General features: G+C 45.8%; 2 protein-coding genes across 2 annotated transcripts; both read left to right on the plus strand.

The window, feature by feature from the left end:
- Positions 1-23,628: 23,628 nt before the first annotated feature.
- On the plus strand, positions 23,629-24,393 carry MYCGRDRAFT_93638 (uncharacterized protein; the record flags this gene model as incomplete). Its single annotated transcript, XM_003851293.1, has 1 exon — positions 23,629-24,393. The coding sequence occupies one exon, from the start codon at positions 23,629-23,631 to the stop codon at positions 24,391-24,393; it is 765 nt and encodes a 254-aa protein (XP_003851341.1).
- A 450-nt stretch (positions 24,394-24,843) lies between these two features.
- MYCGRDRAFT_93639 (uncharacterized protein) lies at positions 24,844-25,314 on the plus strand (the record flags this gene model as incomplete). The annotated part of the gene is made up of 1 exon (XM_003851294.1): positions 24,844-25,314. One exon carries the CDS (start codon positions 24,844-24,846, stop codon positions 25,312-25,314), a length of 471 nt encoding a protein of 156 aa, XP_003851342.1.
- Between the last annotated feature and the right edge of the window lie 2,489 nt (positions 25,315-27,803).

A 27,803-nucleotide genomic window follows, 5' to 3' on the forward strand; every position in this document is an offset into this window, starting at 1 on the left:
ATTTAGGTCCCTTCTTGCCTAAAAGTGCCCTACTAACCCTAATAGGGTAAAGAAGTGCCCGATACCCCCTATAAGCAACTTATTCTAGCCTAAGGAACTACCGAGAACCGTCTAAGGCGTTGCGTTTAGGCCCTTTCGGCCGCTCTAGACACTGTCTATACCTATACAGGCGCTAAGAAGGGCTCGAAGGCCTCCGTTATAGAGGAAGTACTCCGTCCGACCGAGTACAACCTCTCTAGGGACCTCGAGCCTAAGGAATAAGTATATAAGCGCTTTTTTGTGTTTCTTTTATCTCTTTTAGCCTCTTTTAGGCCTATTTTAGGGCTAATAGGCGCGGTAACGCCCGGGTTGTTTCTTTTTGCTACGACTTAGCGACTTATAGATTAGATAGAATTAAAATAACTTTACTATGCTTAATTGTCTCTCGTTGTATAATAATGTCGTCCTTAGGGGCCCGTTTAGCCCCTAATTTCCCCCCCTAAGATTTTACTAGGTTCGTAAAATTCTTCTAAGGTAGAGAAAATTTTTAGGTAACTAGGAACCGGACTAAGGAGTCTATGTAGTATTAACTAGTGTCTTTTAGGCCTTAATAGTAAATAATAACGCGTTTGTATATCTATCGTACTAGTCTACCGTCCTTAGTACCTCCTATACTTCTATTAAATGCTCTTATCGTAGTAGGGCTAATATAAGTTGTAGGTTCCTAAGTGTTTTTAGACGCGGGCTAACCCTTCTACGCGATCCTATATATCTATCTACCGTATTGTTTCTTACACTTTAGGATCTTGTCTACTACGTAAACGTCGGGGTCCTCTAATCGGATCTTCTTTAGGCTCTTCTAGGCCTATTTAGTCACCACAACACTTCAACACACCACAACACAACCAATACGCCGCCGATTTGGACGCCGTGTAGCCCGTTTAAAAGCCCTCGACGAGAGCTTTTATTCTAGCTATCAAACGCCTGATTTGGTCGAGTTTTGAAAGAGCCAAAGGCCAAACAAGAGCAGTGTTCCTAGGATACACAAACATACACATACATATATACTCAGTTCTCTCTACACTAGAGTTACCTGTTGTCCTACGCCGCCGAGAGAGGAAGCTAAAGGAGCAGTGTAGTTTAGTAAGGACGAATTTGCACCTCTAGGGATTAGAGTAGTAGTACTAGCTGTATAGCTAGATACTCTATATAGAGTATAGGCCTACCTTTCCCTAGAGACAAAGGTTGTCCCGAACCTACTACGGCTACCCGCAGAACGCCTCTAAAGCCTGCTATAAAGACGCACGTTGCTGCAGGCCAGAGTACTTCCTAGAAGCAGAGGTATATTTATATATCTCTTCTCTCCTCTTTGAAGTATACCTTCTCCTATACTTTTGTATAGTAGGGAGAAGAGTGCCCTAGTGTCGCAAGTAGGCTAGGACCCGAACGCGATTAGAAATAGAGACGAACAAGCAGCCCTCTCGGCGTAAGACTGCTAAGCCTCTTTTTAAACAACAAACAACAACAACAAGACAATGTCTACTAAGACGGAAATAACAGACGCAAGCTCAGCCCCTTAGACTCCAAAAGCTACGGCTAGAGGGGACGAGGAAGTTACGTTTAAGTCTCTTAGAACCCTACCGTTGCTAGAGGAACTACTAAAAAGAACCGGCATTCCTTTCCTACCTAGGAAAAGGCAAAACCCCTTCGAATTCAGTAGCTCCCCGACTCGTAGCCCTTCTCTCGGAAAGAAACAAACACTCTCTCGCACGCCCGCGAACGAGAAGATCCTATAAGCCCGACAGCTACTAGTCGAAGCGGTAGGGGATCTAGGCGGGTTTCTAGAAGAACAAACCTAGGTTCTCGACCTTCTCGAAGTCTTTCGGCACTTTACCGAGCATACAGACTTTAGGATAACGTCCCAAATCCTCGCAAAGCAAGTCTCGAACCTAGAAACGACAACAAAGAAACTAGCAGCATAGGCGAAGAAGCCTACTTTCGCAGACGTTATTAAGGGAGATAGCGGATCCGCTACTTCTACCTCTACCTTCTCGACAATAAAGATAACATAACAACAACAACAATAACAACAACGTTGGACGACCGTCTCCCGGAGGGCTAGCAAGCCGAAAGAACAAACAGAACCGATGCCTCTTATCCTTGTACTAAAGGATAAAGAGAAGGAACTCGACTAGATCGCAACCCGAGACAAAATTAACGACGCTCTTAAAGGCGAAGACCAAGAGCTAGCTGTCCTTGCGATAAAGAAATCATTTCGGGGTAACATTGTCCTAAACTTTGCAATAGAGAAAGCCTGCCAACGAACGATCGATAGCCTTACTAAGGTTACCGATATCGTAGGCGAGGCACAGGTAATAGAGGACTCTCTCTAGCACAAGGTCGTAGTCCACGGCGTCTCGACCGCGAACTTTAACACGCCAACGGGCCTACAGGACATTTAACGAGAAATTAAGACCTTTAATAGAGGTCTTAAACTCGCAGGCACCCCGATTTGGCTAACGAACGAAGAGAGAAGAAGGACTCTTACTAGGGCGACAGTTCTAGTAGGTTTCGCTACCGAGGAGGAGGCAAAAAGGGCTATTCAAAACCGTCTATACGTAGGCGCGGACAGCCTAAGAGTCGAGAAGGCGAAGGATCGTATACAACAGAAAGGGAGGCCCCTAGAACGTTCTACATATTAGAACACTCTCTACGGATTTTCCACGTTAATCTTAACCGATCTATCGAGGCTACAGAGTCTACCTTAGACGTCGCGGTTAAGCAGAAAGCCGACCTTCTACTAGTCTAGGAACTGTGGACTATAGAAGACCCGATAACAGGCTACAAAGAGACAAGATCTATCGCACACCGGGATTACAACTAGCTATTCCTAACGACTACGGATTCGACGATCCGGCTAAGAACAATGCTATATATTAGCATAAGACTTAACGTTAATATCTCTCCTGTTTTATTAGACGACAGCGACATACTCTCCTTTGTTATTTTAGATAAGAAGGGCAACAAGATCCAGATAGTTAATCTCTACAACGAGAAGGACCTTTAGGATACCGAGAACCCGCAAAACCGACGAACGATAGAGAGAAGCCTCTACTCTCTACGCAATACGTTCCTTCTAAACACTCTACTAGTAGGAGACTTTAACCTTAGACACCCGTCCTAGGATCCGAGGGGAAAGGATACTACTAGTGCCTGCGAATTTATAGAGTAGATAGAAGACTAGGGCTTTACTCTATGTAATACAATAGGTGTCGGGACCTTCTATAGGCCGCACCTAGACGTAGAGTCGGTCCTAGACCTTACGTTTACAAGAGGATCCTTATCTACGAAAGAAATCGACTAGAGAACGATTCCGATAGGCTTAGACTATAAGGCTATATCTATAGACCTTATTAGCGCGCAAGATCGAGCCTAACAGAAGAAAGTAGTTCTAGATATAGCTTCCGCGGATTAGGAACTGTTTACAGATCTCCTAATAAGCAAGGCGACGTCTATTAACTATACGAACTCCCTTAACGACATCGCAGACTCCTTTACCTCGTGTATTACCGAATCGATGCAGGGAGCAATCCTAGAGAAAGTAGTACACACCTGCGCAAAACCTTAGTAGAATAGAGAGCTACGCACGCTACGCCGTACAATGTCTAGAACATATAGACAGACCTTTACCTACGGACATACGCCGACGCTTAACGAGAAAGAGGCGTATACAAAAGCGAGAAACGAGTACTTCCAGGCTATTAAAACAGCTAAGAAGAACTACTAGAACGCTTTCCTCGAAAAAGAAGACTCGAAATCTATCTTTAAAGCTATGTCCTATACTAGGAATAGCAGCCGAAGACAGATACCTACGATAAACAACGAAGATTCTTTCGAGGGGAAATGTAAGGCCTTCTCCGAAGCCTTATTTCCGCGCCCTCCTGCCGAGGAACCTCTGCCTAGCCGTTAGGAAGCGTATACAGCCGGGGATTAGGGCTGGACTACGCTAACCAAAGAGGAACTCGCTGCCGCCTGTAGTACGAAGATAGTAAAAGGAAAAACGCCGGGCCTAGACGGTATTACGCAAGCTATTATTAGTAAAGCGTACGGCGCTATTCCTATTACCTTTCTACGTATATATAGTAGGCTACTCGACGAAGGACACTACCCCCGATGCTGGAAAGTTGCGACAGGCGCAGTTCTAGCAAAGCCGGGAAAACTAGACTATTCGGTCCCTAAGGCCTACTAAGTTATCTCTCTCCTAAACTGTCTCGGCAAGATTAGCGAGAGAATACTCGCAAAACGCCTAGGGATTATCGCAGAGACGAAGCCCCTTCTACACGACTCGCAGTTAGGAGGGCGAAAGAAGAAATCGGCTATTAATACGGTGCTTCTCTTAACGAACGAAATCGAGGAGAATCGAAGAAAGAAAAAGAAGACTTCGGTTATCTTCCTCGACGTAAGAGGAGCATACGACTACGTTGCAAAGAACCGACTGTTAAGAATAATAATCTAGTTAAGGCTTCCGTATAGCCTTATACGTTGGGTTTAGTCGTTTATAAGCAATAGACGCCTACGAATAGCATTCGACGGACAGATACAGGAATTCCAGGATGTAGAGATCAGCGTTCCGTAAGGCAGCCCGATGTCTCCTATCCTCTTTCTTATCTATACGCGCGACATATTCTTCTCGCTACAAGGAGTTACTCCTAGTTCCTACGTCGACGACATTAGACTATCTACCTCGTCTACGTCCCTTAAGAAGAACTCTAAGGTACTAGAACGTAAGGCAAGAAGGCTAATAGACCTAGGAAAGAAGAACTCGATTGCTTTCGACCTAGCAAAGACAGACCTAGTACACTTCTCGAAAGGGAAAGGGTCCGATTGCCCGGTAATTCTTCCAAACGGCGACATTGTTCGCCTAGCAAAGAAAGCGATAAGGTAGCTTAGGATTTAGCTAGACGCCGGTCTTACCTTTAAGGAGCATATTGCAATAAGATCGGCACAAGCATAAGCGGCATTCTATCGATTAGAAAGACTAGCAAATACCGAACGTAGTCTATCTTCTATATCGTTAAGAAAGATCTACCTAGCCTGCGTTACTATAATAGCAGACTACGGGGCCCCGGTTTGGTAGAGGTCGAAAAAGAGTATAAAACCTCTAGTATCTTTACAAAGTAAAGCTTGTAGAAAGATCCTAGGCGTTTTCCGTACCGCCCTAAACGTCCCGTCTGAAGTAGAGTCAAATCTCTTCCCCCCGGATCTACGCCTAGAGAGACAGTTAATTTTATACTCTCTACGCGCAGCAAAGCTACCCGAAAACCACCCCGTAAGACTCGCTATCTAAAGCGCGCCTTCGGATACGCGAGAAGTCCGACACGAGGACTCGAGAGAGATACTTCCGTAAAAACGACAGAGAACACAGATACAACTACTCTGTTATCGACTCCGACAATACAAGCATTTCGTAGAACACGAGAGGGCTAACTACGCAAAAGACGATCTCTTTAGCGTCTGGAAAACCCGATACGAAATAGCAAGACAACGGGAGATTAATAAGGTACCTAGGAATACAAATAGCTACCTTAGTCGATTTCTATAGAGCTCGCCAGGAAAACATAGAATAGGAGGAAGACGCGCTTTAACTAGTGCCTTCTATACTATCCTATTAGGACACGGATACCTAAAGTCCTATCTCTATCGCTTTAGATACGTAACGACGCTAGACTGCCCTTGCGGACGACAAGAAACAGCAGAACACCTCGTATGTAGCTGCCCTATCTACGATGTATTTAGGCTACTACTGCTACGACAAGCACAATCTCTACTAGAAATAGTAGAAGATAAGGAACTCCGGAAACACCTTACTACCTTTCTCTCGGATACAAAGATTGCTTCTAGGTCCTAGCACCTAGCAAGAGGCGAAGACGAGACCGTCTAGCCTACACTCCTTTTACTTTTCCTTATTTGTCTTTCTTTAAAGTCCTTCGATACTAGCTTGCTACTATCCTAGGCACGGGTCTTTCCCTAAGGTCAAGAGATACGAGAGAACAACGATTGTACATAGATAGACTGCTGTCGCGAGACAGCCGTCCTACATAGTTATAGACTCCTACAGGACGTAAATGGAACAAACAAACAAACAAACAAACAAACAAATAGGCCTATTTAGTAATTTTGGTAGGTTTTTCCTCCTCTAGTAGGGAGATATAGAACGTAGGATAGATGTTTATCGTTTCCGGCAGTTCTAGCGTATACGCGACGTCGTTTACGACTCGCTTAATCCTATATAGGCCGACATACTTATAATCGAGCTTTTCCGACGGCCGGATAGACTTTAAATATTAAGTAGAGAGGTATATACGGTCGCTAACCTTATATATTGTCGCAGTTTTGCGAGCATTATAGTATCGTACGTATCTCTCCTATAACGTAGCTAGTCTTTTATATAGCGTTTTCTATAGGCCGATTACTCTATACGCTATCTCCGCCGCACTAGGAGCTTTGCCCTCTAATTAGGGTAGGTCGGGCTATCTAGCGGCAATTAGATCGCGAACGTTATATACTTAGAATAGTATTACCCCTATTGTCGTATAAGCGCTATCTGTCACATCTGCCTCCGCCGAATACCGACAATCGGCATCTAATCCCCTGCCTTAGCGGCATATGCACCCCTACTAAGGCCTTTTAAGCTCGTTTAAGCCAGATTGCGCCTGTATTATAAGGATACGTAGAATCTCCTCCTTCCGAGGGAGTATCGAATCAAGTCTGTTCTAAAGTTATTTATACTGCTACTCTATTCTTAACTGCACCTTTTATATACAATTCGATCCTCCCTATAGCACGACGAATTACTTCCGAGATAGCTTCGTCTCGTCCCGGCCTATTAGGGAGCAAGAGTACCCGTTGCTGTACGAACGAACCCGCTAACGACCCGGAGACTATAGAAACCTCTACTTAGACTGCCGTTGGCGACGACGAAGACGCCGAAGGCGGGCCTAAAACCCCGGAAGAACCTATCGGACACTAGGATGCCGCTAACGAGGGCGAAGAAGAACCGGAGAACCCTCCACAGGAAGGAGACACCCTACCGGGGGGAGAAGAAGACGACATTAATAAACAAATCCGCAAGGAAGAGGCCGCCACCGCTAGACAGAAGCGCCTCCTCTAGCTTAGCCTTCTCTAGGTACGTAACAAGGCTATAAGGGACCGCATCGCCTAGGTATAGAACGGATCTATCCCTACTGTCCTACCCGATGCCCTAGTTCGGCTATCTATCCCTAAGAACGCGCTCCTAAAGGCCCGGAATCCCCACATCTTCGAGGGAAAGAACCGCGCTAACTAGGAATAGTAGTAGGAAGATATTAACCGAGCAATTAACTAGGCTAGTATAGCTACCGACGAAGAAAAGATAAAATTCGCTAAAGAATAGATAGCGAGACCCTAAAAGCAGTACTAGAAGTGCTACCTTCTCGACAAGGCACCTGTTCGGCTAATATAGAGCGACATATAGCTTATAATACTAGATTCTATAGGTACAAAAGACGAATGTACCTAAAGAGCTATAGACAACATTAAAGAGGCTAAACAGGGCAACAGGACCCTAACTAGGCTAATAAACTACCTAAAAGAATAGTAGGATAAGATTAGTTATACCGACATTCCTAGGATAATCTATAAATTTAAGGGAGCTCTTACCCCGGCGGTTAGAAACAGGCTCGAATAGAGCTAAGTTACCCTTACGACCTTCGTAGATGCAGAGGAACGAGCTAACATATCGTACCGATAGATATAGGAATTTAATAAAAAGCGCTTAGCAAAGACTTCCGTCGACGAAACTAACGGAAGGCGCCTAAATAAAAACAACAAGCCCCCGAGTAGGCCGAGAAGGGCTAAAACCCCCCCAAAGGCGGCTAATAAGGAGAAGTCGGCTACCGCCTGCTAGACATGTAGCAAAGAGGGCTACCGACGATAGGAATGCCCCGACAAGGACTAGTTAGGAAAAGGGAGAGCCCGCAGTAGATCTCCTCTAACCGCTGTAGGTTAAGTCTAGTACTTAGAGGCCTAAAGAAAGGCTACCGAGCTAGGAGGAATTACCTAAACTATAGGGGAAGGGCTAATACGCCTTAAAGTAGAGATGCAGGGCCTTAATAGGACTAAGACACTCTAAGCACTGCTTAATTACGGAGCGCAAAGTAACTTTATAGACGATATAGTAGCTAAAGAGCTAGGCCTAAGCCCCGAGTTAGGGTAAACGGCCTAATACGTAGTACTAAACGGCTAGAGGATAGCTATTTAGGGAAAATGCTACGTCCCGTTTAAAGTAACGGACACTTAAGGACATATAAGAGGATATATAGAAACCTTCGTAGTTAGAAGAATCTACGGGTTCTAACTAGTCCTCGGTATACCCTAGCTAGAACAATAGAACCCGAGGGTAAACTTTATCTGTAAAAGCGTTACCTAGAAGGGGACGAAAGGTAGATAATAGAGGCCGGTTAGGCTCGTCTTACCTAAAGAGTTCTAGAAGGACGCCTCCGGCATCCCTTCGGGGCGCGTTTAGGCCCTTACTACTTAACGTATAGACGATACGCTAAAAGAACCGGAACTTCTAAGCAAATTCTTAGATTTCGCGGACGTTTTCGTAGAAGGAAACGAGTCCCTTCTCCCTAAGACAGGGCCGAATAAGCTTAGCATCGACCTTAAAGAAGGCAAGGAGGCCCTGTACGGCCTATTATATAACCTCTCTATAATAGAACTAGAGACTCTGCGCAACTACCTCGCCGACAGCCTAGAGAAGGGGTAGATCCGCCCCTCGACCTCCCTAGCGGGGGTAGGCATCCTCTTTATAAAGAAAAAGGACGGTAGCCTACGTCTATACGTCGACTATAGGGCCCTTAATGCCGTTACTATTAAGAATAGACACGCCCTGCCCCTCGTCTAGGAATCGCTAGACTAGTTAGCGCCGGCAAAGTTCTTTACAAAGCTAGATATACAAGACGTGTACTATCGCATCCGAATTAAGGAGAGCGACTAGTAGAAAACTACCTTTCGGACGAGGTATAGCTACTTTGAGTACGCTGTAGTCCCGTTTAGGCTAACTAACGCCCTAGCAGTGTTCTAAGGATATATAAACTACGCCCTCCGGGGCCTGCTAGACTACTATATTATAGTATACCTCGACGATATCTTAATATACTTACAAGACGCCGAAAGCTATAAGAAACATGTTAGGATAGTCCTCGAGAGACTTAGAAGACACCGACTCTTTGCTAAACTATTAAAGTGCGAGTTCTTTAAGCAGCAAGTCGGCTACCTTAGGTTCGTAGTAACCCTAAAAGGGGTCGAAATAGAGGCGGAAAGGATCTAAGCTATCGCTAACTAGCCCCTTCCGGCCTTAGTTAGGGACATTTGCATCTTTATCGGATTTGCGAACTACTACTGCTAGTTTATTAAGGGATTCTCCCGCATAGCGGGCTTACTAAACCGCTTAATAGAGAGCGGCCTAAATAGTGCTAAAGGCGGACACCGACAGAGAAAGGGGGAATTAGTTCCCCTCGAACTCCTACCTAACGTAGTGTAAGCATTCTAGTAGTTAAAGACTAGGTTTATTAAAGCGCCTATCTTACGGCATTTCGACCTAAAACTGCCTATCCGCGTCGTAACAGATGCCTCCGGGTTCGCCGTCGGGGCAGTACTATCCTAACTGCATAAAACAGAGGGCAAAATGCACTAGCACCTAGTAGCCTTCTTCTCTAGTAAGATAAACGCGGCCGAAAGGAACTATAATATATACGATTAAGAGCTTCTCGCTATAGTCGAGGCCTTTAAGTACTAGAGATACTACGTTAAGGGCGCTTTGTACTAAATTAAGGTCTTAACAGACTATTACAACCTAAAATAGTTTATAATAACTAAGCAACTAAGCCGAAGATAGGCAAGATAGGCAGAGCAGCTGTTAAACGTTAACTTCTATATAACGTACAACCCGGGGTCGCTTAATACTGCCGCGGACGGAGTAAGCAGACGCCTAGACCTAGAAGATAGGGACTACTTAGGACGGTGGATTAACGAAAGCGACAGTGCTCCTACATTAGACACCCTTCGGCACTAACTAGGTCTATCCAAGGGAATAACGGCCGAATCTAGCCCCGTTTAGTCTATAATAGTAGTTATAACCTACTATCTATAGCTCGCTAGGACCTACTATAGCAAAACGTATATAATAGCGAGTACTCTAATAGAAGAATTATTAGACTCCCTGCTAATTAATATAATACGCGAAAGCCTAAAACATAACCCTATAGTATTAATAGTCGAACTAGCTATAAATAACCCGGATCCGCCGGAATAGACCTAAAGGTAGGCTATATAAGGCGAATTCCTCTTCTACGAACAGAAACTATACGTACCTGCGGGCCTAGTACACCTAGCAGCTCTCTGCTAGTACTATAACGATCCCCTAGCTAGCTACTTTAGTTTTAAACGGACCCTAGAGCTATTATAACAGTCGTTCTACTAGCTAGATATAAGAAAATACGTTAAGGACTACGTAAACAGCTACTAGACATACGACAGGGCGAAGCTACGGCGATATAGCCTATATAGAGAACTCTATACAGAAACTCTACTAAACGGGCCCTAGAAGGACCTAATATTAGATTTTATTACTAATCTACCCCTAAGTACGTTTATAGGGCACATATACAACTTAATCCTCGTCGTTATAGACAGGTAGTCTAAAATAGCCTACTATATTCCCGTACAGAAAGACATTAATGCCGAAACCCTCGCGGAGGTCTTCCTAAGAGAAATCTTCTGCCTTTACGGAACTCCTAAGTTAATTACGTCCGATAGAGGACTAATCCTTATATCTAAGTTCTAGAGTACGCTCTACTACTACCTTAGGGTCCGAAGGGGCCTAAGCACTATATACTACCCCTAAACGGACAGTTAGACGGAGCGTTAGAACCAAACGCTAGAGCAATACCTACGGGTGTACTACAACTACGAACAGGACGACTAGGCATAGATGCTATCGGTAGCCGAATTCTCTTACAACGATAGCGTTTATGCGACAACAGGGGTAACACTATTCTAAGCATGTAACGTTCGCGATCTAATTGCCGCTAAATAGCCCGACCTGCCCTAATTAGAGGGCAAAGCTCCTAGTGCGGCGGAGATAGCGCACAGAGTAATCGGCCTGTAGAAAACGCTGTATAAAAGACTAGCTACGTTACAGGAGAGACACGCACGATACTATAATGCTCGCAAAACTGCGAAAACATATAAGGTTAGCGACCGTATGTACCTCTCTACTTAATATTTAAAGTCTATCCGGCCGTCGGAAAAGCTCGATTATAAGTATGTCGGCCTATATAGGATTAAGCGAGTCGTAAACGACGTCGCGTATACGCTAGAACTACCGGAAACGATAAACATCTATCCTACATTCTATATCTCCCTACTAGAGGAGGAAAAACCTACCAAAATTACTAAATAGGCCTAGAAGAGCCTAAAGAAGATCTGATTAGAGGACCCCGACGTTTACGTAGTAGACAAGATCCTAAAGCGTAAGAAACAATACGGTAGATAGATATATAGGATCGCGTAGAAGGGTTAGCCCGCGTCTAAAAACACTTAGGAACCTACAACTTATATTAGCCCTACTACGATAAGAGCATTTAATAGAAGTATAGGAGGTACTAAGGACGGTAGACTAGTACGATAGATATACAAACGCGTTATTATTTACTATTAAGGCCCAAAAGACACTAGTTAATACTACATAGACTCCTTAGTCCGGTTCCTAGTTACCTTAAAAAACTTTTCTCTACCTTAGAAGAATTTTACGGACCTAGTAAAATCCTAGGGGGGGGGATTAGGGGCCAAACGGGCCCCTAAGGACGACATTATTACACAACGAGAGACAATCGAGCATAGTAAAGTTATTTTAATTCTATCTAATCTATAAGTTGCCAAGTCGTAGCAAAAAGAAACAACCCGGGCGTTACCGCGCCTATTAGTCCTAAAATAGGCCTAAAAGAGGCTAAAAGAGACAAAAGAAACACGAAAAAGCGCTTATATGCTTATTCCTTAGGCTCGAGGTCCCTAGAGAGGTCGTACTCGGTCGGACGGAGCACTCCCTCTACAATAGAGGCCTTCGAGCCCTTCTTAGCGCCTATATAGGTATAGACGGTGTCTAGAGCGGCCGAAAGGGCCTAAACGCGACGCCTTAGGCGGTCCTCGGTAGATCCTTAGGCTAGAATAAGTCGCTTGCGGAGGGTATCGGGCACTTCTTTACCCTGTTAGGGTTAGTAGGGCACTTTTAGGCAAGAAGGGACCTAAATACTTATAAGCTCCCTCTTTCGCTTTATAGCCTCCTTAGCGAGCAACTTCTCGCGCTTTCTAAGTATAAGCAGTCCCTTCTAGTCGAATTCGGCCTTGCCTTAGTATAGATAGAGGCCGTTAGCACCGGTAAAGGAGTTAAAGCGCCTAAAAGGGGGTTAACGGAGCTAAATAGACCTAAACTAACTATATATACCCCTAAATGCGTACGTAGACTGCCTTATAGGCCGAACAAGCCGCCGTAGCTATCGCTTCGGTACTATCGGCGGTAATAGCGGCCTTACGGAGCGCATTAGCCCTCGTAATGTTACCTTTAACTAGTTCCGGCATCTTTTAACTATATTAGCCCCCGAAAGCCCTCTTTTTAACCCTATATATATACCTAGAAACAATCGCGGTTAGAGCAATTATAACACTTTAGGTAATATTCGTCCTTATTATTAGTTGCCTACTTATCCGGCGATTCGCGCGTAAAGAGGTAGAACTAGGCTAAATCGGCCTTATTTAAGGGCTTATTAAGGTAGTTAACGTACGGATTGCCCTTAAAGATGCCGTTAGTAGCGAATTGCTTACGTTAGGTCGCGATAGAGGCGGGTTATATTATAATAGGCTCGTTCGGTCGCGGATAGGGTCGTTTAGTAAGAATAGCGGTTCTTCGATAAAATTCGCGGTCGTCCGGTAGAAGATAGGGCTAGAAGGGAACTAAACGCTACGTTAGCACTATATAGGCTACAAATGCCCCTTAGGGGGGCACTTTTAGACCTGTTTAGCTATTAGATAGGGTTAAGTTATAGTTACTAAGTCTGCACAAGGTTGTTAAAGAAGAGAAGAATTCGAGGGATCCGAGCCTAGGTTTTAAAGCCGCGGTGGACCCTAATTAAGGCCTTAGGCTATTAAACTTAGTAAACACTAAAAAGAATTTACTCGAGGTGAAACCGTTTAGAGCGCGACGCTCTACGCAAGGAGGGGGGCTATGTTACATCTGCCTCCGCCGAATACCGACAATCGGCATCTAATCCCCTGCCTTAGCAGCATATGTACCCCTACTAAGGCCTTTTAAGCTCGTTTAAGCTAGATTGCGCCTGTATTATAAGGATACGTAGAATCTCCTCCTTCCGAGGGAGTATCGAATCGAGTCTGTTCTGAAGTGATTCATACTGCTACTCTATTCTTAACTGCACCTTTTACACTATCGTTATAAGAGAATTCGGCTACCGATAGCATCTATGCCTAGTCGTCCTGTTCGTAGTTGTAGTACACCCGTAGGTATTGCTCTAGCGTTTGGTTCTAACGCTCCGTCTAACTGTCCGTTTAGGGGTAGTATATAGTGCTTAGGCCCCTTCGGACCCTAAGGTAGTAGTAGAGCGTACTCTAGAACTTAGATATAAGGATTAGTCCTCTATCGGACGTAATTAACTTAAGAGTTCTATAAAGGCGGAAGATTTCTCTTAGGAAGACCTCCGCGAGGGTTTCGGCATTAATGTCTTTCTGTACGGGAATATAGTAGGCTATTTTAGACTACCTGTCTATAACGACGAGGATTAAGTTGTATATGTGCCCTATAAACGTACTTAGGGGTAGATTAGTAATAAAATCTAATGTTAGGTCCTTCTAGGGCCCGTTTAGTAGAGTTTCTGTATAGAGTTCTCTATATAGGCTATATCGCTGTAGCTTCGCCCTGTCGTATGTCTAGTAGCTGTTTACGTAGTCCTTAACGTATTTTCTTATATCTAGCTAGTAGAACGACTATTATAATAGCTCTAGGGTCCGTTTAAAACTAAAGTAGCTAGCTAGGGGATCGTTATAGTACTAGCAGAGAGCTGCTAGGTGTACTAGGCCCGCAGGTACGTATAGTTTCTGTTCGTAGAAGAGGAATTCGCCTTATATAGCCTACCTTTAGGTCTATTCCGGCGGATCCGGGTTATTTATAGCTAGTTCGACTATCGATACTATAGGGTTATGTTTTAGGCTTTCGCGTATTATATTAATTAGCAGGGAGTCTAATAATTCTTCTATTAGAGTACTCGCTATTATATACGTTTTGCTATAGTAGGTCCTAGCGAGCTATAGATAGTAGGTTATAACTACTATTATAGACTAAACGGGGCTAGATTCGGCCGTTATTCCCTCGGACAGACCTAGTTAGTGCCGAAGGGTATCTAATGTAGGAGCACTGTCGCTTTCGTTAATCCACCGTCCTAAGTAGTCCCTATCTTCTAGGTCTAGGCGTCTGCTTACTCCGTCCGCGGCAGTATTAAGCGACCCCGGGTTGTACGTTATATAGAAGTTAACGTTTAACAGCTGCTCTGCCTATCTTGCCTATCTTCGGCTTAGTTGCTTAGTTGTTATAAACTATTTTAGGTTATAATAGTCTATTAAGACCTTAATTTAGTGCGAAGCGCCCTTAACATAGTATCTCTAGTACTTAAAGGCCTCGACTATAGCGAGAAGCTCTTAATCGTATATATTATAGTTCCTTTCGGCCGCGTTTATCTTACTAGAGAAGAAGGCTACTAGGTGCTAGTACATTTTGCCCTCCGTTTTATATAGTTAGGATAGTACTACTCTAATAGCGAACCTAGAGGCATCTATTACGACGCGGATAGGTAGTTTTAGGTCGAAATGCCGTAAGATAGGCACTTTAATAAACCTAGTCTTTAACTACTAGAATGCTTATACTACGTTAGGTAGGAGTTCGAGGGGAACTAATTCCTCCTTTCTCTATCGGTGTCCGCCTTTAGCACTATTTAGGCCTCTCTCTATCTAGCGGTTTAGTAGGCTAGCTATACAGGAGAATCCCTTAATAAACTAGTAGTAGTAGTTCGCAAATCCGATAAAGATGCGAATATCCCTAACTAAGGCCGGAAGGGGCTAGTTAGCGATAGCTTAGATCCTTTCTGCCTCTATTTCGACCCCTTTTAGGGTTACTACGAACCTAAGGTAGCCGACTTGCTGCTTAAAGAACTCGCACTTTAATAATTTAGCAAAGAGTCGGTGTCTTCTAAGTCTCTTAAGGACTATCCTAACGTGTTTCTTATAGCTTTTGGCGTCTTGTAAGTATATTAAGATATCGTCGAGGTATACTATAATATAGTAGTCTAGCAGGCCCCGGAGGGCGTAGTTTATATATCCTTAGAACACTGCTAGGGCGTTAGTTAGCCTAAACGGGACTACAGCGTACTTAAAGTAGCTATACCTCGTCCGAAAGGTAGTTTTCCACTAGTCGCTCTCCTTAATTCGGATGCGATAGTACGCGTCTCGTATATCTAGCTTTATAAAGAACTTTACTAACGCTAACTAGTCTAGCGATTCCTAGACGAGGGGTAGGGCGTATCTATTCTTAATAGTAACGGTATTAAGGGCCCTATAGTCGACGTATAGACGTAGGCTACCGTCCTTTTTCTTTATAAAGAGGATACCTATCCCTACTAGGGAGGTCGAAGGGCGGATCTACCCCTTCTCTAGGCTGTCGGCGAGGTAGTTACGTAGAGTCTCTAGTTCTATTATAGAGAGGTTATATAATAGGCCGTACGGGGCCTCCTTACCTTCTTCGAGGTCGATGCTAAGCTTATTCGGCCCCGTCTTAGGGAGAAGGGACTCGTTTCCTTCTACGAAAACGTCCGCGAAATCCGAGAATTCGCTTAGAAGTTCTGGTTCTTTTAGCGTATCGTCTATACATTAAGTAGTAAGGGCCTAAACGCGCCCCGAAGGGATGCCGGAGGCGTCCTTCTAGAACTCTTCGGGTAAGACGAGCCTAACCGGCCTCTATTATCTACCTTTCGTCCCCTTCTAGGTAACGCTTTTACGGATAAAGTTTACCCTCGGGTTCTATCGTTCTAGCTAGGGTATACCGAGGACTAGTTAGAACCCGTAGATTCTTCTAACTACGAAGGTTTCTATATATCCTCTTATATGTCCTTAAGTGTCCGTTACTTTAAACGGGACGTAGCATTTTCCCTAAATAGCTATCCTCTAGCCGTTTAGTACTACGTATTAGGCCGTTTACCCTAACTCGGGGCTTAGGCCTAGCTCTTTAGCTACTATATCGTCTATAAAGTTACTTTGCGCTCCGTAATTAAGTAGTACTTAGAGTGTCTTAGTCCTATTAGGACCCTATATCTCTACTTTAAGGCGTATTAGCCCTTCCCCTATAGTTCGGGTAATTCCTCCTAGCTCGGTAGCCTTTCTTTAGGCCTCTAAGTACTAGACTTAACCTATAGCGATTAGAGGAGATTTACTACGGGCTCTCTCTTTTCCCGACTAGTCCTTATTAGGGCATTCCTAGCGTCGGTAGCCCTCTTTACTATATATCTAGTAGGCGGTAGCCGACTTCTCCTCCTTAGCCGCCTTCGGGGGGGTTTTAGGCCTTCTCGGCCTACTTAGGAGCTTATTGTTTTTGTTTAGGCGCCTTCTATTAGTTTCGTCGACGGAAGTCTTTACTAAGCGCTTTATATTAAATTCCTATATCTGTCGGTACGATATATTAGCTCGTTCCTCCGTATCTATAAGGGTCGTAAGGGTAACTTAGCCCTATTCGAGCCTATTTCTAACCGCCGGGGTAAGAGCTCCCTTAAATTTATAGATTATCCTAGGAATATCGGTACAACCGATCTTATCCTACTATTCTTTTAGGTAGTTTATTAGCCTAGTTAGGGTCCTATTGCCCTATTTAGCCTCTTTAATGTTGTCTATAGCTCTTTAGGTACGTTCGTCTTTTGTACCTATAGAATCTAGCATTACGAGCTATATGTCGCTCTATATTAGCCGAATAGGTACCTTATCGAGAAGGTAGCGCCTCTAGTACTACTTTTAGGGTCTCGCTATCTATTCTTTAGCGAATTCTATCTTTTCTTCGTCGGTAGCTATACTAGCCCGGTTAATTGCTTAGTTAATATCTTCCTACTACTATTCCTAGTCGGCGCGGTTCTTTCCCTCGAAGATATAGGGATTCCGGGCCTTTAGGAGCGCGTTCTTAGGGATAGATAGCTGAACTAGGGCATCGGGTAGGACAGTAGGGATAGATCCGTTCTATACCTAGGCGATACGGTCCCTTATAGCCTTATTACGTACCTAGAGAAGGCTAAGCTAGAGGAGGCGCTCCTATCTAGTAGTAGCGGCCTCTTCCTTATAGATTTGTTTATTAATGTCGTCTTCTTCTCCCTTAGGTAGAGTGTCTTCTTCCTATATAGGGTTCTCCGGTTCTTCTTCGCCCTCGTTAGTAGCATCCTAGTACCCGATAGGTTCTTCCAGGTTTTTAGGCCCGCCTTCGGCGTCTTCGTCGTCGCTAACGGTAGTCTAAGTAGAGGTTTCTATAGTCTCCGGGTCGTTAGCGGGTTCGTTCGTACGGCGACGGGTACTCTTGCTCCCTAATAGGCCGGGACGAGACGAAGCTATCTCGGAAGTAATTCGTCGTACTATAGGAAGGATCGAATCGTATATAAAGGATGTAGTTAAGAATAGAGTAGTAGTATAAATTACTTTAGAACAGACTTAATTCGATACTCTCTTAGAAGGAGGAGATTCTACGTATCCTTATACCTCGGGCGTAATCTAGCTTAAACGAGCCTAAAAGGCCTTAGTAGGGGTATATATGCCGCTAAGGTAGGGGATTAGATACCGATTGTCGGTATTCGGCGGAGGTAGATATAATACTACTTCGCATCCGATATTAGCGATAATAGCCTACGATTATTCCTTACTAAGGAAGCGACCGAAGAAGCCGGATCTAATATCGCCGTCGATACCGAGAACTACTTCGAAGTCGAACTCGACCTTACCGGCTAAAAGTAGATAAAAACGGAACCTTAAACCGACGAGAAACTATAGCTAGAACTAGCGCTACTAAGCGATATAGTAAAAATTTAACTGTCCTCGGATAACCCTATCGAACTAAAGTCCTATAAGGATGTCGAGAAGAATTAGTACGAAGCTAAATAGGTTACCGCGATAGTAGACGAATACTTATTACTAATCGAGAACGCTACCTAGGAACTCGTCGACGAGGCCTTACTACCCGCGTACAAACGCGCCCTTTTAGGGAAATAGGTATTTAAGGTTAAACGCGATAATAAGGGAAACGTCTACCGTTTTAAGGTAAGATAGGTTGTTCGCGGCTTCGAATAAGAAGAAGGTATCGATTTTAACGAGACCTTTACGTTAGTCGTAAAGCTAATAAGCTACAAAATGCTCTTCGCCCTCGCCTTAATTAACGGTTAGAAGGTTTATTAAATAGACGTAAAAATAGTGTTCCTTTACGGAAAGATCGATAAAGAAGTCTACGTACGACTACCTCCCGGCTATAAATAGGAAGGAAAGGTCTATAAGCTAAACAAGGCCCTCTACGGACTTAAATAAGCACCGAGGATATAGTACTAGACACTTAAGACTACGCTAAAAGATATAGGCTTTACACCCTACTAATACGACAACGTAGTATTCTCCGACGGTACTACGTACCTCCTCGCCTACGTCGACGACCTCCTAATTGCTAGACCTAACCTAGATCGAATTAAATTATTAAAGGAAAGCCTTTTAAAGCGCTTTAAGATAACTAATATAGACGAGTATAATTACTTCCTCGGAATCGCGGTTAGTCGAAACGGTAATAAGATCCGACTTAGTTAAGAAACGTACTTTAAGCAAATGCTCGAGAAGTTTAAGATAACTATAGCTAACGCCTAATTAACGCCTATTCGGACGGACATTAAGTACGAGCCACCGCTAAAAGACTACGTCTACCTAAACGAGCAACGAAAGTAGTACTAATCCGCCGTCGGATTATTAATGTACGGAATGCTCGGAACACGTCCCGACCTCGTATACGCTATATTAGTCGCTAGCCGTTTCTATTATAATCCTATAAAACAATACGCGGAACTAGTATAACGTATCTTCCGGTACATTAAAGGATTAGTTAACCGCGCCCTAGAATTTAACGGAACCGACCTATTTAGAGGCTATACCGACGCTAAATTCGTAGGTAATCCCTTTATAAGTAAGTTAGTCGGGGGTTATATATTTATGCTCGGTAGCTCTACTATTAGCTAGTTATCGAAGAAACAAACTACCGTCGTACTATTAATAGCGGAAGCCGAATACACCGCTCTATACTACGCGGGTAAAGAAGTAGCCTAGCTAAAGGATATACTAATATACTTCGGCTTACTATACGGTAGCAATCCGGTCCTTATTTACGTCGATAATTAAAGCGCTATCGCTATCGCTAAGAATCCTAAGTACTATAACCGAACGAAGTACATTCGCGTATAGTTCTACTTTATTCGATAGCTTATCGAAGACGAGCGAGTCGAGGTATAGTATATCCCTAGCATTTACTAAGTTACTAATATCCTTACGAAGGCACTCGCCCTAGGCAAATTTAACCGGCAATTATCCGCGCTCGGAATAATAACGACGGCAATTAATTAAGGTAACATCCTTGTACAAACTCTTTAAACTAACATAATAGTAGGTCTACTAAGCGAGAACGACCGTAAAAGCTCCGCTATACGATAGACTCCTTAGTCCGGTTTATTAAATGCGGGCCGTCTACTTTTATAACCTTATAATTGTCTTAAAAAGTACAAATACCGTATAACCTAGTAACCGTCTTAAAAAGCACCTATATATATATATATATATACCTTATATCAAACTACGCGCTAGTAATAGTAACCTAACTAATAGGTCTCGCGAGAGCGCGAGAAGAAGTACGAAGATACGGAGCGAGTATATACTAATACTAGGTATAGTTTTACGAACAGTAACTAAATTCGAACTCTAACGCCGGACTCTAGATTAACGAAGAGGACATAGACGATAACATTTACGACGCGAGCTACCTACAACGTATAGTAGAACTTTACGTTAGTAATGTCCGCTTCTTACGACCCGGACTTCTCGTAGAGAAAGTCCCTATCCTTAGTCTACTAGATCCTTAATTAAAAGTTAACTAGACAACCCGAATACTTCGTTTTATTTATTCCCTTAGACCGTCCTTTAAAGAAGTGTTTACCTATCCCGAGCGGTATCCTCTTAAAATTGTTTAAGCCTAACAATTTAACGAGGGCTTTAATACAAATCGACTACGCTAGAGATAGGCTTACTAGGGTTAGATAAACTTATTTATCGTTAATATTATTAAGGACAGAATTCCGGACTACCTATATTAATACATCGCTTAACATCTACTAGCTAAAGATCTCTTTACTAGAATCGACCGGATGTTTGTTTGTTTGTTTGTTTGTTTGTTTGTTCCATTTACGTCCTTTAGGAGTCTATGACTATGTAGGACGGCCTTGCAAGCAAGGCAGTAGATCTATTTACAATCAAATTCTTTCGGTATTCTTTGACCTTAGGGGAAACCCCGTGCCTAAGGCAATGCCAAAGGACTTTAAACAAATGCGGGACAAAGGAAATCAAACGAGTGTCGTTGTCTGCAGCTAGGGCTGCAGAATTTTCGCGCCAAGCTTTTTGCAGAATTTTCAGCGGATCCTTCCGCTTCGCACGCACGCACGCTGCAAATTCGAACTGCAGTGCAAAAGTAGTGCAAAATGCCGTGCAAAAGCAGTGCAAGAGCAGTGCAGAATGCCGTGCAAAATGCCGTACAAAAGCAGTGCAAAAGCAGTGTAAAAGCAGCTGTCTAACTCGCTGCCTTCTCTTATCCTTAATATGCCTTTGTGGAACTGTATGCCGCTTCCAAACGCATACAGCTACGCAGGTTAATCGCAGAGTTGTGGATTCCACCGACTGTTCTAGCTCTTTAAAGTGCATATATGCTTCCTTTCGAGGGCGACGAAGTCTCTACTAGAGAAGGGACATACGATTTCGGTTCGGATTTCGAGGAGGTACGCGTATAGGGCAGAGTAGACTGCTTCTCCCTCTTCTTCTTCTTCTCGTTTGTAGCGTAGAGGGCTGTTCGTTCGAATCGTGCCGTTGTTCTGTTGTAGCTTGTATTTCGATGGGAGGCGTACCTCTAGGTCGTGTTGTTGTTGTTGTGTTGTGAGGGAAGAGGGATTAACGGCCTCTCCAATCCTCCGGAGGAAACTTAGCTCTGCAACGACGGTATCGTCGCAGGTTCGTAGCCGGCACTACGTACAGGTGTTCCTCGTCGCCGACCTACCGGATGTAATACGATAACGAAGCCTAGATTAATAGGAAGGAGTTAGCTATCGCTAGCGTAATAATAACTAGACGATAACCTTAGTAAACAATTAGCTGCACTCTTTTTCCCTTAATAAGGTTTTTAACGAGGCAGCGGGAAATGGCGTTTAGTAGGAGCTATCGGTTGATTACATAGTTAATTACATAGGATTTGGCACACTCGTCGAGTGGGAGTGTTGAATATTAAACACGTGTTCAGGTCCGACATCGGTACCATATCTGTATTTAGTTAAGGCCATGGCCCACCACGTAGATAAACAATCTATGGCTCATGACTTTCAACAGGAACGTTGATCGGAAAAGCCTGCTCGAAGCGTTGTTTCAGTCGGTACACTCCATGACACTAGAGAACCGTTGCGATTTAACGCCCGGAGCCGCTACGGAGGTCGCCACGCCATCACTTTGCGCCGCATGAGGCTCTCGGTACCTGCAGCAGCGCAGCGTTCATGCGCAATAAATGTGATCGGCATGGTATGCAGCATCGCTACCATGTGTAGAACAGCCACAGGGTCCGGTCGAAGGCAAGTCGAAATCATTTGGCATCGCATGGCCACCCTCCGGCGCAATTACGCAGCGTATCTCGTCGGTTAAAATGCCATCATGTGTTCGAATCACAACCTAGCATTGGTTGGTGCATAAGTCATCCGGCCGGAGGCCATACTTCTAGCCGGCATCTTTCTAGGGCAGACAGCGTAAGCGACTTGTGGATGCAGCTCATGTCCTCGCGACATATACGCTACCCCAGTCGCTAACTGGTATTGATCCACAGGAGATCAGACAGTGCGTTGTGAATGGCCGACGAAAACACATCGTGGTAGTCAAGTTCGGTCCGATCTTTCCGATCTCGTTGACCATCCTTCCTAGTATGGAAGTCGTTTGCACGACGGCTCGGCAAGGCCTGCAAGGATCAGAAGGTGGAAGATTGTTGAAATTGCATGCGGTTTCATGCGACTATCTCCGATGGAACGGCCAAAAGGCGATTGGAGACCGAGAAAGATCGATACGTCTTGCGGTCCCGATACGCCTCCATGTGTTCATCCGCGGTCGTTGATACATTCGCGATCGATCGCTTCCGTCGCTTTCTGCAGCCGGTCGCGAGTATGGCGTTGCAATGGCAGTCCTTGGCAATTCCGTTCTGCTATACACGCACAACGAGGTTTCACACTCCTTGACGTATTGGCACATCCGGCGTGCAGAGACTGAACCATGGTACGTCAACGTCGCAGAGGGCTTTGCCAGGATATGGCGACTTGCGTCTCGGGCTGACATTTTGTGCGACTCGGAAGGCGGAATTGTCAAGATCGCGGCTGATGTGGTCGTCGTGAGGAAGAGCAACTGAGGTACACGCAGCAGGCGTTTCCTGAGCTGATGAGGATCGGAGCGCCACGATCAGGTCTGGGATCGGGGGTTTCAGTGCAATCTAGCGGAGGCATAAACTGCATGTCCGCCGCTGTAGGAAAAGTTTGACCTATGTCGACTTGGTCGTGTTGTTTGTCTGAAAACCAGATGGCAGGCCACAGAAGTCAGCAAGGTTTCCACGTCGGCGGACCACTTCTGCCAGCAACGGCCGGGTCTCATTGCTCTCGCGCAGGTAGCAGGCTCTAGTGTTCCGTGGCGATCGTGTTGTTTCCTGCAAAGGCAATGAGAGTTGCAAAAGCAGCTGTAGTATACCTGCCGCTGGTCAGGAAAGAAGTCAGGAGAGAGTATAGTCATCCATGATCCACGATGCATCCCGGCTGCCTGGCCTCCCTCGTGGCATGCATGCAAAATCCTTGGTACCACGTGCCGTTCCATGTGCGAACGTTGCACGCCGTTGTAACGGTGTCACTAGTCTAGCATGGAGACCCTGCCACACTGCGAGCGAGCTTTTGAGACTGCGCTGACGACGACATTCAAGCTCACACACTCTAAAGAGTGTCCAACCCGCTGGCTGGCGGTCGAGATGATTCACGATGAAGCAGTACTCCAAGGAGGAAATGCGATTGTGCCCAGCCATCTGCCTTGATGGCAGCTCATCAGCCTCGGCAACGTCACCCGAAATCTTCCGGTAGTTCTAGCTCACTGCTGGCTAAAATCCTCAATACAGATTCTTCGATCAAGGAAAGACCATTCAACCAGACAATCAGCTCAGATACAATCATGGAGCAAGTCCAGCAGCACTTGGAATACGCACGGAACTATGTCCTGGACAAGCTTCCTGCCGACCGCCAAAGCCGGATATTCCTCGGCGGAGCGAGCGCCAGTGTGGCCGGCGTAGTGCTATTGCCGTTACTCTACCACTATTCTCTCGGACGAAAAATCAGCCACACCCATCCCAATAGTTCAGTGCGGCAGGCGGCATTGGATTGTGGTGAAGTCGCTTCTCTGCCGAAAGAAATCGTCGAAAATGCTCAAGCGTATCGCATCGCTCATGACAAGGTGGTCAAGCATATTCCCAATCTGGTGTTCATGAAGAATGAGGAGCTCACGACAAACTTCACCAAAATGCTCCGTCGCAATATGGCGTCTCTTTCGCGCATGCCGCAAGGCTGGATGTTGTGGTTGGTCTTGAGCTCGCCCGAGCAGCGTCGCACGTTTAGCCGGGAGTACATCGAGAGTCTGGACTTTGAGGAAGGCGATGTCGTCTGTGGGATCTATCGGGTTGCAGTGAGGACAGCTGTGCACGTTGAACTGGAGCTGCATGCCCCGACGTCCGACTGGCCAATATCGGGTTTGACGATCATCAGCTTGAGGCCTCGGAACGATGGAGCAAGTCTGATCTCGGAGACGATACAATGGACGAAGAAAGCTAGTGGTGCTATACTGCCGCTTGAGAGATGGGTCGGAGGTTTCTTGCATAGCTTCGCGGCGCGATGGCTGGTCGTTACGGGTGGTGTGTATTTGCAGGGCTTGATGCGCAAGTAGAAGGTCGAAGAGAACGCCCAACGCTTTTTACTCAATGAGCTCGAGATTGAATAGGAGCGGGCGCCGGAAGGAGGCTGAAAAGGTGAGCATCTTGCATCGGGCAGTGTGCTGAAAGCATGGAATGACACCGGCATGGACAGAATGCGACAGGTCCCGCGGAACGTTCTTGCCTTGCCTTTTCCGATGTTTGCTTGTATTCAACTACAATCTCAATTCACCTCTTCTTCCATGTTCCGTTTCTTCTCGGTAACCTCCACTTCCCTCAAATACCTTCCAAGTATTCTGCTCTGTCTCCTTCTTCTTCTCATCAACATCATCTTCTACCAAAGTTGACAAACCCTCCCTTGGATACCATTCATCCTTCGCGAACACCATTCGCCATCATCGGACACCAGTGCCCAACAACACCCGCTCTTCTCAAAGATACCAATTCCGATCAACACCACAACCATGCCTACCGCCATGGGTCCCTGCGTCAACTGCGCCAAAGCCGCCCGCATCAAGTGTGCCCACTGCGACGATGGCGATTCCTTCACCGCCTACTGCGGCACCAAGTGTCTGAAGAAACATCAAGCCAAGCACCAAGAAGTCTGCAAGGAGAAGAAGAAAGTCCAGAGCGCAAAGGCACTCGTTCCTTCCGAGCACGCAACAAAGGCGACCGTCCCGTCCGAGGCGCACGCAAACGACGATGACGGCGGCTGCGCAGCTTGTGGGAAGGCTCAGACTACTCTCACATGCCTGCGCTGCACTGACGGCATCGTCCACTACTGCAACGAGAACTGCCACGACGCCTACATCAAGAAGCACAAGTTGGTGTGCGTCGCTCAGACGTTGCGCAAGCAGGCGGTAGGGGAGGGAGGGCATGCAATTCTCGACAATCCAGCATGGGATGGAGTCTTCGGGAATGTCATCTTTGGGTGATTAGGAGCGCATATCTCGTTTCTTGGAGTGGTTCTGGCGGTTGTGAATTGCAAAATGGAAAGGAGTGACAGGAGCCTCGAACATGTCGATCGACCACTCCATTTTGAGGCGTTGTCCTCTGACACAACACGGCCGTGGGTTTTTGGAATCGGCATTGATTTGAGCGTACTGCGACGGTGTGAGAGATATTATCGAATTGTTCTTGCAAGCATTTGCCGTGGCCATGAAGATCGGCTTCAAAAGTGATTTGCAATGTCCTCTGCATCCATCTCACTTGCGGGTAGAGCTAGGGACATTGCCTTGCGTGCTTTTACTAGACCCCAAAAAAATCAGATCGTTGATAGCCGAGAGATCCTTTTCATTGCCGTGCAGTATCGGTGTGGTTGCTCGTAGTCTCGCCATGGTTTGAGACTGGGTGTTTTTGGACTGAAAGTCTTGCGCCGAAGCTTGGGCGAGGTGAATGCTTCGCATGCTGGAGCTTTGTCTTTACCAAGAATAGCAGTGAAAATGTGCGAAGGTCCATGTATCGCGCGACTGTTGCGTGCGGCCACAGAATGGACAAGCAGTGCAGCCAAAGGCAGAATCCGACCAGCCAAGACTGAGATTTATAATGAACCAAATTTGCTGAGCTGCAGCCAATCAGCTATTAGAAGCCAAGCTTCTGAATACTCTCAATAGCTCAGGTATGCAGCCACGTCGCTTGCTTCGCACAATTCCACTCTAACACCAATTTCCAGCTGGAAGAGCGCCAGACTGTAATGGAACAACCCCCAATTGTCATCTGGATGTCCGCGGTTCGATGTAAGTTGTACACATATGATTCCTGCTTTGAGGGGAGTACTAACCAGTCTATCAGCCCGCGTTGGGAGACATCTCTTTTTGGCCATTTCGGCCTACTTCTTTTGCTTCAACTTCTTGCTCGCTTTTACCGGAATTTTACACCGCATGATGGAATCACGCGCTAGCCAAATTTGGACGCGCTAATGCTCCCGCGAGCCTGTCAACTTCAGCACAGCACAGTGACGACGAACAATGACTTGTTCATCCAAACTTGCATCACAAGTGTATACAGAGAAGGCGCCGCATCGCCGGAGACCCTGCAATGTGACAGACTGCTCGTTGGGCTGATGTCATTTGCCGGAGTGTGCTGTTGCACGACACAATCAGTTGCTAGAGCTCTTTGCAGAGGCTGGCGGTCAATGAGATCTGTACGACCCCCACGGGAACACACCACGTTGTCCGCATGTTTCGACTTGTGCTTTGGAGCGGTCAGAACGTGGCAGATACGGCTGCGAGCGTACCCCGGGGCTCCGCTCAAATCGTACCACGTAACTTGGACTCCGTTGGCCTGCAGGGAGCACCAAAAGTGGATGGTCGCTGCTCTGGTTCCGCATGGAAACAGACCTCCTTGGATGAGACCTCTCGATACTCCAAGCCACTGGAGCTCGACACATGAGATGTCGATTGAGTGAGACCACGGAGGTACAAGCACACTATACACGTCAGATCTGCGTGTCTGGCTGCAAGACTCCAGCCGATGTCACACGACTTGGAAGCTCGGTAGCCTTTCACGTCTTGTCTCAATTTGACAAAAATATCGCAGCGATGAACCAAGGGCTCCGGAATAAAGCGACAGAGCGAGCTTCCGGCGTATTGGAGGCATTAGCTGGACGTGGTACCTCCGTATGAGCACGAAATGCGTCAAATGACCCGACTGGTCGGCTTCGTTACACGAATCAGGTTGGTGTGCAATTGATCTGTCCTCGAGCACAGACACCGACATACGCCCGACGCTCGTGGTCCGCAGAGGAGTGCCTGCAGGATACGGCACAAGATCCGAAATGGTGTGTCGCACACAGTCCACTCTTTCGGCGAGTAACTCTCGGTGGCGGCTTTCATATAAATCCACCTCTTGTCTCGCCAGATGAGCTACTGCGACCTTCCGCGCGACTTCCGGTCTTTCCACTTTCTTGGCCAGACTCTGTGCGAGGCATTTGATCTTTCGCTGCAGGACAATGGGTCAATGCCAGTGCCCGTCTCGTATATTCGTCGCAATGCTGGGTCAATGCTGGATCTTGCACCAGAAGGAAGCAGCTGCTTTTCAATATTTCGATGCAGGACTGTGGACTCATGCCGCCGTCCGTCTCGTCGACCGTCCGAACACGATCAATGTGGCTCCAATGAAAGGCGCTGCGCTTCCCGAAGCAGACCGCAGGCTCTCCTTACGATGCTCGAGACCCACCATTGATGGGATGAGGACAATGAATGTGTTCCCATTCGATGAAATGCGCATGTTAGACGTGAAGGAAGGCGGTGAGGTCGGAGTACTCTTCCACAGCCCTGTCTTGCATATCGGTGGATGGACTTTCCTCCTATACCTGTCTGGACTCTCCACTCGACACTCGCTCGTCGAAATTTCTTCTCGAGCACACTGAACATTGCACACTTCTTTCTTCCCTACTTCATCTCCTACATCCGCGTTACCAACC

The sequence above is a fragment of the Zymoseptoria tritici genome, chromosome 6, assembly GCF_000219625.1.
Source record: "Zymoseptoria tritici IPO323 chromosome 6, whole genome shotgun sequence".
Lineage (NCBI taxonomy): Eukaryota > Fungi > Ascomycota > Dothideomycetes > Mycosphaerellales > Mycosphaerellaceae > Zymoseptoria > Zymoseptoria tritici.